Source organism: Pterocles gutturalis, unplaced genomic scaffold (assembly GCF_000699245.1).
Source record: "Pterocles gutturalis isolate BGI_N339 unplaced genomic scaffold, ASM69924v1 scaffold21439, whole genome shotgun sequence".
In the NCBI taxonomy this organism is placed as follows: domain Eukaryota; kingdom Metazoa; phylum Chordata; class Aves; order Pterocliformes; family Pteroclidae; genus Pterocles; species Pterocles gutturalis.
Genome location: NW_010133765.1, coordinates 15,684 through 27,062, shown reverse-complemented (window position 1 = coordinate 27,062; position 11,379 = coordinate 15,684). Strand labels below are relative to the sequence as shown.

The following is an 11,379-nucleotide window of genomic DNA, read 5'->3' as shown; positions in this document are numbered from 1 at the left end:
TGCCGGTTCAGCTTCTCATCCCCCAGCACCCCCAAGTCCTTCTCCTCAGGGCTGCTTTCAATCCCTTCGTCCCTCAGCCTGTCTTGATACCGGGGGTTGCCCCAAGCCAGCTGCAGGACCTTGCACTTTGCCTCGTTGAACTTCATGAGGTTCCCATGGGCCGCTTCTCGAGTTTGTCCGGGGCCACACAGAAGAGTGTAGTACCTCCAGATACTTGAGGTCTGTAGGAATTGTATACTGCCTGTGCAGGTGTGGTTTTCTCCAGCACCTCTAGAACCTTTTTGACCCTGCGCTGAGATACTCTGGCTACCCCAGGAAAGCCTGTCCAGTTTACAGTCTCTCCCCTCTCCCTCTGAAATTAGGCGTAGCCCAGGCAGAGCTCCCGTCCCAGTAGGTGCAGGCTCTCACCTGCACCCCGGTGTCCCTGCAGGGAATGTGCCCCCTGCCAGTACTGTGACGCTGTGTTCGCCCAGTCCATCGAGCTGTCACGCCACGTCCGGACGCACACGGGGGACAAGCCTTATGTCTGCCGGGAGTGTGGGAAAGGCTTTCGCCAGGCCAACGGGCTCTCCATCCACCTCCGGACCTTCCACAGTGAGTATGGCCAACTGCCTCCCTGGCCTGGGCAGCCCAGCCTGCGAGGCATGGCTTCTGCGGGGTCATGGCAGACCCCTCTGTGCCAGCGGAGGCTTGTGTGGGTGTTACTGGTGTCTGCAGGCTGGCTGCTCATCTCATGGTGGGATTTTTCCCTCCCAATAAAAGCAAGACTCTTTAATGGTTTGATGCTATGAGTATCACAAAGAAAATGGCAGCGGTGGCTTCCAGCAAACTGCAAGCTGCTGGGGACCCACCACGGGAAGCTGTAGGTGAGCAGGAGCAGCAACATCTGTCTGCAAAGCCAAAACTCCCATGCTAGTTTTCATCTGTGAAGTAACAAGGATTTCTTTCCCTTTTCTTTCCTCCCTCTGTAAATTCCTCTCTTAATAATTTTCTTCTTTTTTTCCTTGCTTTTTCCTGTGGTTTTTGTTGCGTTGCTGGGCGGCAGACATTGAAGATCCCTATGACTGCAAGAAGTGCCGGATGAGCTTTGCCACCCTGCAGGAGCACCGCAAGCACATCCACGAAGTGCATTCCCGGGAGTACCACCCCTGCCCGTCCTGCTCTAAAGTCTTCAGCGCCCCGTCGCTCCTGGAGCGCCACATGGTGACCCATGTTGGAGGAAAGCCTTTTAGCTGTGAGATCTGTAACAAAGCTTACCAGGTGAGCTGGTGCAGCAAAGATTTGGTCTCGTGTGCTGGAGGTTGCCTGCTCCTGCACCAGGATGTCTCTCCTGTCCACGTACATTGAGTGCAGCAGTTTGTGGGCACCAGAAAAAATTGCACAGAGGAGGTGTCGCCCATAGGGAAAGGTCCATGGAGAGAGATGGGATGTGACTGCAAAGGGCTACGTACCTGCCCCTCTGGACCCTCAGGAATCTCTTTCACCCAAGCTGCCAGGAAGCATAGGAGTAAAAATACTTGGGCTGCAAACGGCATGCCTCAGTGGGAGTGTGTGTAGGAGCACATTCCTGCAAGGGAACAAAAATTAACGCCAAAAGGAGACCTGCAGGGAGTGAAATGAGGATGAGGGATCCATCAGCGTTCAGCTCTTCAGGGGCAATGGAGACACAGAAGTGAGGGGTTAGCTGTTGTCCCGTGGGAGGATGAGCAGGTCTCATACCTGCTGAGCACACCCCCCATTCCTGTTGCTTTCCACGTGGTTTCTTGGTGTCACGATATCCCTGGAACGGCTTTGTATCGTAACCATGGTTTGATCCTTATCATTGCAGCAGTTGTCAGGGTTATGGTATCACAACCGGACCCACCACCCTGATGTCTTTGCAGCTCAGAATCACCGCTCCTCCAAGTTCTCCTCCCTGCAGTGCAGCTCCTGTGACAAAACCTTCTCCAGCACTGCTGCTCACCGAAAGCACGTCAAGGCAGAGCACACAGGTAACGGCCCGTTCGTTAGTGAACAAAAACACGTGGCAAAGGCTGGGAGAGTAATAACTCTGATAGGACAAGGTTGCGCGTCCCATTTGCCTGCAAATCACAGAGATTCTTTGTATCCTGTAACAGTCTCTTTTGGCAAGTCTCATCTCAGTGTCTTGCAGCTCCCTTGCTCTTGGCCTCTACTTTTCTGGACTTGTCTCCAAAGATGCTCCTCATGTCTGTATGCATGTGTGGTGTTGCAGAGCTCTGGTCCAGAAGGTCGCTTGTGGAAGACAACACTTGTCAAGTCACTTGTAGTGCAAAAAAAACAGTGCACACTTTTCTGTTCTTGGCTTTGTTTGCAGATGTGAAGTTGCATGAGTGTGAGACGTGCAAGGAGCTCTTCCCCACGCTGGCTCTCCTGCAGGTCCACGTGAAGTGCAGGCACTCAGGTCTGTTGCATTTGCTGTTGTTTGTGTTAACATTGTGAGCAATGACTGCTCCTCGCAGGGAGTGATGCCTAAGGTGTTAGTGGGAGAGTGAAGATGGACATGGTAAGGAAGCAGAGTGTGAGGAAACAGAAAATATGGATGAACTGGAAAAGCACTGGTTTTGGTGAGGCTGGGACAGGTTTGTTAAGCTTCTGGAGCCAGTGGCATCAAGGAGGGATCTGGATTTGCGTGTTACAGCAGAGAGATAAGTGCAGTTGAGGAGACATCAGCACAGAGAAACAAAGAACTGAACCCTGAGCATGGGGCTTTGTGGAGGGCAGAGCTAGTGGGAGACTGGAGAAAAAGGTTGTTTAGCAGCAGAAAGATCAGAGAGGGACCTAGGCTTGTGGAGACCACATCAGGGGCCTTTTGGCAAGTGGGCAGGGTGAACTGGCAGACGAGACTGCTGTGAAAGGTAGGTCCCCAGTGCTGTGTGTGGGTTAGCAGGAGAGGAGATGGAGCAGCAGAGGTTGGAGGGGGCAGCCAGCAGCAGCCTGGAGAGTGAGGAAGGAAAAGACCTAGACGTAGCTCTGTCTAAGAGGAGGGAGCCCCTGGGATGGATAAGGGGTGGATAATAGCTGAATCAGGAGGTGCAAGCCAGGCCAACAAGGAGCGGTGATGGATGGTGCAAGGGAACAGGGAGAAGAGGTGTTTGTGAGAAGGGACACCTGCAGCTGCAATCAGATACACCAGCCTGGTTTCTGAACACCAGTGCTGCTGGGAGCTGGAGCTAAAATGGACCTGGACAGCCAGAAACTGTTGGACAGACAGTGGTGTAGCCAGGACAAGGACACTGGCATGCACTGTGCCCCAAGTCCCTGGTGGGTCCTGGCCATTTGCAGCTCCCTGCGCCCTTGGGCTGGCCCTGGCCATTGCAGCCCTGGCTCAAGGCAGTGCTTCTCCCCACAGGCTCCCAGCCGTTTCGCTGCTTGTACTGCTCAGCATCCTTCCGCTTCCCAGGGGCCCTGCAAAACCATGTCACCACCGAGCACTTCAAGCAGACGGAGAGCACCTTCACCTGCGAGCTCTGTGGGGAGCTCTTCCCCTCCCAGTGCGAGCTGGAGGGGCACTACAGCACTGAGCATCCCAAGGTGGTCTTCTCCCAAGCCACAACAACTCAGATTGTGCAGGTAAAGATTGGTTTGTGCTGCAGCCCCTGCGGCTGTTCGTTCATCCTCCCCCTCCAGCCCTCTTATTCTTCCCAAATCCACCCTGCAGCTCCTGTCACCCCTTCTGCTCCCTGATTCCTCCTCCTTAGAGGGGTCCAGGATGCAAGCCCCCCAGCCCACAGTGCTCTGGGATTTCAGTGCTGGTGGGAGGCAGGCTCACTGCAGGGGAAGCAGCTCAGTCCTGGTTTTCAGGAGCCGAGGAGGGAGGGTCTGACAGAGTGTGCACAGGTGCCTGGTTACTCAGAGGCTATAAAAACCCAGGTGACATACCCCCATGAGATTATAGGTGTTTTGCTGGAGGCCAAATGCTAGGCTTGAACCCAGACTCTTTGTCTTCAGTATCTTGGCCATCAGTGCAGAACAGCTCCTTGGATGAGGGAGCCAAGTGTGCAAGATTCCCTGGGCTGGCATTCCTCCAGTGGGTAATCACAGAGCGTTTATTGTCTACAACTGCTTGTGGAGCTAAATTATAGCAATTTTGTGGAGAGAAATATTTAAATTATTCTCCTGTCTTCTCTTTTGCATCATGGGTGTGTGTGGTTTGGTGTTTCCCATTAGTTTCACGCCTGTTGTAATTGCAGACTTCTGGCGTGAAGCTAAATGTTATTACTGGAGCTGGGGCTGGGAAAGGTGTGGGCAGGTGTGATTGTGGGGGAAGCGGTGCTGTAAGTGTCTGACTCTCAGGTCATCTACCACGCAGGTGATTCAGACGTCGGAGCAAGGGGCAGCAGAACACGTCATCTCTTTTGATGAGGCCCAACTTGCTGGCTCACAAGTCTTTGTGACGTTACCTGAGTCCCAAATGAGCCAAGCTGGCTCCGAGCTGGTGGCAGTGACCATGGAGGACTTATTTGATGACAAAGTCACTCTGATTTGTGAAGAAACCAAGTGAGAGTGACCGGCAGGTGCCCAGGCAGGGGTGCCTGGTACCCACTAGACTCGTTCAGGATCTGTACCTTGACGTGCTGCTCCAGCAGGGAGATTCGGGGTTTCTTTGGGAAAGCAGCCCTGGGTATGCAACGCTGACAAAGAACTGTCATGCAGCAAGCACAGCATGGCCAGGGACAGGAGAGGTTTGTAGACATTCACAAAGGGCCTGGGAAATCTCCCTGCAGTCAGCAGTTGCCAGCTCAGGTGAGCTGCACCACTCATCCCTCCTGGCTCAAGAGAAATAAAGCAGCAGAGGAAAAGATGGGAACTGGGTGTGTTCACATGTGTTCCTCTGCTGCTGTGAACGGAGTGGAGAGGAGGAGACTAGTGCAGGACAAGGTTGGGATGGTTTGGGTATGTGAAACCAAAGAAAAAGCTGTCCTGAGAATTCAGGGTGGAGACTTTTGTGGCTGAATCGGTGATATTCTTGTGAGTATCTGCTACTCGGCAGGGTGCGTAAGGGCTGCTTTGTTTCCTCTGTTGCTCTCCCCTGTACCATTGTGCTGCTTGTTGTGCCAGCTAGAAAAGTCCTCCAGTGCAGGGCTGACATTTGGGGCTCTCTGCTGAAGCAGAGACTTGGGAGTTGTGCTAAACGGCTTTGGAGCTGTTTCAGTAATACCTTGTGCAGCACAGGTCTGATCCCCTCCACGTTTTTGCTGCCGTTGTCCGTTACGAAGAAGGGTCACAGGCAGTTCTGGGCATCCATGTGCTCTTTGTGAGCGAACTGCTCCAAGATCTCCCACCCCTCCTCTAATTCACCGAGGATGAGCTGAAGCTGCTCCATCTGAGAAAGGAGAAGGAGCTGTGCCTGCGTGCCAGGGCCCCTTGTTACTGGTACCAGTGGATTGGCACTGATGAAGGTATTTCTGTCTGAGTGTGCAATAGCTGTTGTGACATTCTCCATGGCACAAGGGCATTGCTTTGTAAAGTGCATTCAGATACCTCCTGTAAAGTTGGCTTCTGTGGTGCCAGCTTTGTTGCAGCACACTGGCCCCTTTAAGGCTAAATTTCATAAAGCTTTTTTATCAGCAGTTTCCTAAAATATAATCTGATAATTAATGGTTTGCTGAATCCATTATGAAGTGCAATTAGATAGATGCAGGGTTCCTGTGGCTGAGGGGACTGGGAACATTTATCTTCCTTTCCCTCATGCCAAAAGGTTGAACCCTGCCACTGCGATATTTACATACTGAGCAGTGATCACTGCTGCAGCCGGAGACCCTGCGGCGAGCAGCGCCCATTTTATCACGCTGCCCAGAGCCACGGGAGCGTGGGAGATGAACAGATTGGAGTTTTCCAGCAGCATCTTGTGCTGGCTGCTCCCAGCCACCAGGCAGAGATGGTCCTACAGCAGCGTGCCAAGGCGGTTGTGCCAGTGAGATAGTTCATTGCTCCTGTTACAACTTGGAGAAAAGAAGCGAACAGCAAGGGGTAACCCCAGGAAAGGGATTTGGTGGAGCTAATGTTCTGCATGGCAATTTTTTGGTGGGTGGGCAGCAAGCATATGACTGTGTAGAAGTGTTCCCACCTTTCTCTTCCTTGGTGGCACACACGGATTGTCCCTTGGGCTTTGCGGTGATGGTGAGATGAAGCATGAGGTTAAGTTGGCACTGAATCCAGGAATGACCAGGAGATGGTGCTCAAGGTCTTGAGGATTAGTGCTAATGGCCAGGTGCCTCTGCACCTTTGCTGGAACTCCTCTCAGCCTTCCCAGGACCTGCCCAGCTCCTGGGCTGACGGGTATGGAGAGCTTGAGCCAAGCTGAAGAACAACTCCAGGCCCTGGACAGGACAATCCCTGGATATCGCTGCTTAAAGAAGAGCCTGAAGCTGGGCTGTGGCTACCTGTGGAGAGGCACAATACATCTGTTAGCGTGGTGAAGCAGTGAAAAAGCCTGGGACAGCCCTCGGCCAGGAGGAGAGCAGAGGGGGAACTGCTGAAGACCATCTCATGCCCGCCTAGAACAGGAGAGCTGTGTGTGGCGCTTGGGATGAGCACGGGGATAATGGCAGAACAAGTGAGTACGTCTTGATGGTCTCAGAGCAGATGCGTTGGGAAGTAAGCGGTGGATTTTGTCCCCCAGGCTGCTGGAGATGGAAGGTGCTCCCCCTTTTCTGGCTCCATGTGGGGGCTGGGAGCTGTGGAAATTGCTGCGCAGTCGAGGTGAAGCTCATCTCCCTTTGTTCCTGAAAAACTCTGGAGGAAGACTAAAGGCTTAGCAGGGTTTGGGGAGAAGTTGCTTTATTTATAGCCCTCTTGTAAGCCTTAGCTAGGGAAGAGCAGGCAGGTGATGCATTTTGACTTTGATCCGTTTGCTCCCTGTTGACCGAGTGTTGTCACAGCTGAAGGGGGGACAGGGTCAATCACATGTCAGGTGCAGTTCAGACTCACATCTCCTGTTCAGGACCATCTCTCCTGCCTTTGTGCTCAGCAAGAGCCTGTGTGGATGTATCCCCAGCAGAGTCCTGCCAGCAGTACGTACCCAGGGAGAGCTCTGCAGCTGTACAGAGACCATCAAGCGTCTCTGGTGTCATTATGAGGAGATAATAACTCAGATCTCCCCGTTCCAGTTCCTTCTTGATGGATGAAGTACATACGTCAGAGCAAATTGCAGTGTTAGCAACACCTATGTCGTACCTGGAAGGAAGATGTGTTTCCCAGGGCACATCCTGGTCTGGTGTGCGCGATGCTGAAGATGCAGGTCACTACCCATTTCTTGTTATGCTGCATATTCTTTTTTTCTCTGTAAAAATAAAACACGGAGAATGAAAGATATAGCTACAGAGTGTCATGTGAAGCAATTGATTGGAAGGAAAAATCCTTGTTTCTGAAAATGTGATTTTTTTTCAGGTTTTCTCCCAGGTGCTGGGTGACCCACTGGGTTGTGTGGGGTCCTGTGCCCCTCTGGACCTCGGTGCCATCCTCTCTAAGGAAGCAGAGGAGCTATTGTCAGGTCAGGCTGGAGCGTGGGACCATCCTGCCTTTCACTGTGTCCTCCTGCGGCAGGTGCCAGATGCTTTTGGAAAAAGGGCGGAGTGCCTGGAACAGAAGCCTGGGGAGTAACATCCCATGGAGGACTTTAGATCTGTTAATGATTTATAGGTCTCCGTGCGTTCACTGGTGCCATTTAGAGTGCAGGACTAAGCTTGGGACTGTTAGGAAATGTCTGTTTTCTGCACAACTTTCATCCTGACCTGGTGTCTGTCCTGTTCACTGAAGGATCCTTTGGGAAAAGGTGGGATGCCGCTGGATACGGCAATGGCTGTGAGCAGCCCTTGCTTGGCATTTCCCAATGCGATGTGTAATTTTGCAGCCCCGAGGTGTTATTTTAACACAGTACATGCAAATTCTATGCCCAAGGCTTTGTTTTGTTTGGTTGTTGGGTTTTTTGGGGGGTTTTTTTGTTTGTTTTATTTTAAATCCAACCCATCTGTGATGAGGTGCAAAGATGCTGCTGCCTTGCCCAGGGATGAGGGATGGAGTTGGCGGGAGCGCAGAGACACCTCAGTCCTTGCTTGAAGCCTCTCCTGGGGGGACAGGAGGAGGAGACCTGGTACCAGCGGTCTGAAAACCCTCTGTATGAGCTGGGCAAGCCCTGGCAGCCCCTCCGCCCCGGCTGATGCTGATGTCTTGGCAGATTTCATTATCGGTCTGGCAGGCTGCCAGCACATCCCCAGCGAATTCAAGCACTGGAAGAGGAAAGCGACCTTATCAACGGCCTCTAGCTCAGCAAAAGCCGAGCGGTGTTTTGCAGGGCAGAGATGAGACGCTTCAGCAGCCAGAGGGAATTCCCTCTCCTGAATATCGGTGGTTTGCTGTAAGCAGTGAGAGCGGAGGCATTTCCCCAGGAGATGGGCTCAGTAACCTTTTGTAATGGGGAGGAGCAGGCTGGCTAATGGGGGGGGCTCGGCTGCCTCTCCGGCATCGGTTAACGCATCTAATCCCCCAGCAGTGTCAGCTGTATGGTGCCTCGTTGCAGTAACTCGCCACGATTCCTCATTTCTGGTGTTAAAACAGTAATTCCTTTTATCGGGTCTCCAGCCAGCCTTTCACACACGATAAGAGTGCAAGCCGAAGCTCTCACTTTGCCTTCCCCGTGCCATTTGTGATTGCTCAAAGCAGGAAATCTGCCCAGGTTTCTAATCATATTTGAGCAAACCTGATAAAGTGAGCTAGTGAGCTAGCTCTTAATCCACTTAATACGATAGATGTGGATGCCGTGTAGTGCCCACTGTCATCTACAAACGGGAGTGGGGCCAGGAGGGACCCATGAGTCGCATCGTGGCACCTGTTTTCTGTGACCTGCAAGGAAACAAAGTCCTTGCCAGCAACGCGTGCGGGTGAGGCCGAGGCTGGAGGAGCAGTAAGGAGCGGCGGGTCCAATTGCCTGGCACGCAGACACAGTCGAGCTGTGCGCATCTTCGCATCGCTACGTGTCGGGCTGCGTGTCTGGGAAGAGGTGATGCTGGCTGTGTGGGGAGAGGAGACGACTGGGGTCAGGATGTCCGAAAAGCATCCTGAGATCTGCTGGTCGTAACCAGAGGCATGCAGAGCCATGAGTGACGTTTGGGGGCTTTGGTAGCTGCTTTTGGCAGGAATTGGGAGGTGTTTACTGCTGCTCCCTGCTCTGAGCATTGCCGTGACTGGATGTCGTTCCCGTCCAGCTGCTCACCCACAGCAGCGGATGACAAATGAATGACAAAGTGGAGGCTCTGCAGGCAACAACCACCAGCACAAGTCAAGGGCTGGAAAATCAGCCTCATTGCATAAGAGTGCAGGAGCTCTAATTGCTCGGCATGGCTAACGAATGACCCGGTGGCAGCCATCACCCCCTGTGCCAGGGGACTGTGTTCGCTCCCGTCTCTGTGATCTAACAAAGGCAAAGTGCTGAAGGGCATCAGCGCTCATAAGAGTCCATCTGTACAGTGCACAAATGCTTGGATTTCCCTTATTTCCCCTCCCTTCTTGGACACCCTTAAGATGTCCAGCACCGAGGGCACTCCAGAGAGCGACCTTTTCACTTCTGACGGAGCAGTCGATACCTGTCTTGTTCCCGGGGAGCTCAGGGTCAAGTTGGCTGGCTGATATTTCCTTCATCCCCTGGATCAGGGATACTTAAAGCCCTGCAGCATATGGGAAGCCTGCTCTGGGCAGGCTGTTTGCGTTCTTCTCTGTGCCTCCCAGAGTTTCTCCCACTGGCCCCAGAGCCTCTTGCAGATGGGGAGGGCTGGGCAGGGTGGGTCTGTTGTATGCATCCTCGCCTGGAGCACAGAGTAGCTGCCAACAAATGGGTCTGTCCAGATAGATTAGATCTAGCTTGGTGCTGTCCAAAATCATCGCAGCCCACAGGTCTTCCAGCCCCTGGAGGCTTCCTGCCAGAAATGGAGTTTCCTCTCCTCCTCTTGGCTGTAATAAGGTGAGCAGAGCCCTGCTGCAGGTTTCAAACTGCCTGTGGAGATAATCCATGCCCCTCCAGCTGTGCAGGACCTGCCAACAGACATGATGATGGCTTTCCCTGACATGCAAATCTGGCTTTCTGTGCCCCAGGAGGCCAAGGCCGTATGCCACCTGCTCCATGGTGTTGGCCTTCTTGGCCAGCGCTTTGGTGGGCAAGGGTTGACCTCCAGTCCTTGCCCGCCACCCTCATCCTTCCTCTCTGCTCTGCTTCACCTGGACAAGGTTTCCCTGCAGGTTCACCCCAGACCTCCGCCCACCTTCACCTGGGCTTTGACATCACCCAGAGCATCTTCCCAAAGCTTATCCCATGGAGATGGTGCATCTTGACGCAGCGTGCCATGAGCTGAGCCCCATGCGAGGCTTTGGTGTCTGTAGAGTCTACACGTGGATGCGCATCTGGAAGGTCTCCAATTGCTGGTGAATAACGCCCATCCTGGCCTTCTGCAGGAGCAGCAGGGAGGGCTCTGCGCTGGGTGGAAGATGGGTGGGATGGCGGGAACAATGCCGTGGCAACTACAAACGTGGATGCTTCCCTTTATCCAACTTGTGATGTTTTCGCTTGTTTCAGTTGTAATTGAGACAGTATGTAGAGCAGGGCCACCCTGCCAGTTGGTATTAATGCCATAATAACATTTAGCCCATTGCACAAACCTTAAGTTGTTTCTTTTGTCTCTGAGCGTTGAATTGCTGTTGTTATTGGGCTGTCCAGTGACACGCACGGCTTTTTCCAGCGTGTTTAGAGATAATAGAGAATTTGGCGATACGCGGGAGTAGGTCAGATGATCCCTATGGCGTCCGTGAACTTCCATTTATCAACACTACATTTCCCTTGCAGCGAAACTGGTCTCTGTTAGCCGTGAATTCCCTCTGCAGCTCCCTGCAGCCTCTCTCATCAACTAACCCAGATAATCCTCTGCTATCTGCCACATCTCAGTAGATCTATTAAACACACAGAAGTTCTGGTGTCCTTGGGCGTAACCAGGGGAAGTTGCAAGATTTTAAATCCCCCAGTGCAAGATGCTGTCAAAGTTTTATTGAAAGTCTAAATAAATAAACCACTTTTACTCATCCATTTCTCAGTGGCTGGAGAGGGCTTTTCTTTTTTAGAGGTGGGGCATTGCTGTTCTCTTGATGGGCTAGCTGAGGTTATCAGTGATAGAGCTGACCAGGAGGTGATGGGACCCTGGGGTAGGGGGTTGTGATAAGAGAGCTGGGGGGGTTCAGGCTGGAGAAGAGGAGGCTGAGGGGAGAGCCCATCGCTCTCGACAGCTGCTGAAAGGAGGGGGCAGGGAGGGGGGCTGGGCTCTGCTCTGAAGGAACAAGTGATGGGACAAGAGGAAACAGCCTCAAGTTGCACCAGGG

General features: G+C 52.8%; 1 protein-coding gene across 1 annotated transcript in view; it reads left to right on the top strand.

The window, feature by feature from the left end:
* ZBTB40 (zinc finger and BTB domain containing 40) overlaps window positions 1–4,522 on the top strand; it is a gene marked incomplete at its 5' end in the record, with an annotated part of 18,312 nt that extends 13,790 nt beyond the window's left edge. Inside the window, 6 exons of the mRNA XM_010081366.1 lie at window positions 431–594; window positions 1,046–1,260; window positions 1,829–1,991; window positions 2,336–2,422; window positions 3,371–3,591; window positions 4,331–4,522. Coding sequence (XP_010079668.1) covers window positions 431–594; window positions 1,046–1,260; window positions 1,829–1,991; window positions 2,336–2,422; window positions 3,371–3,591; window positions 4,331–4,522 — 1,042 coding nt within the window. The remainder of the gene's footprint in view (window positions 1–430; window positions 595–1,045; window positions 1,261–1,828; window positions 1,992–2,335; window positions 2,423–3,370; window positions 3,592–4,330) is intronic.
* Between the last annotated feature and the right edge of the window lie 6,857 nt (window positions 4,523–11,379).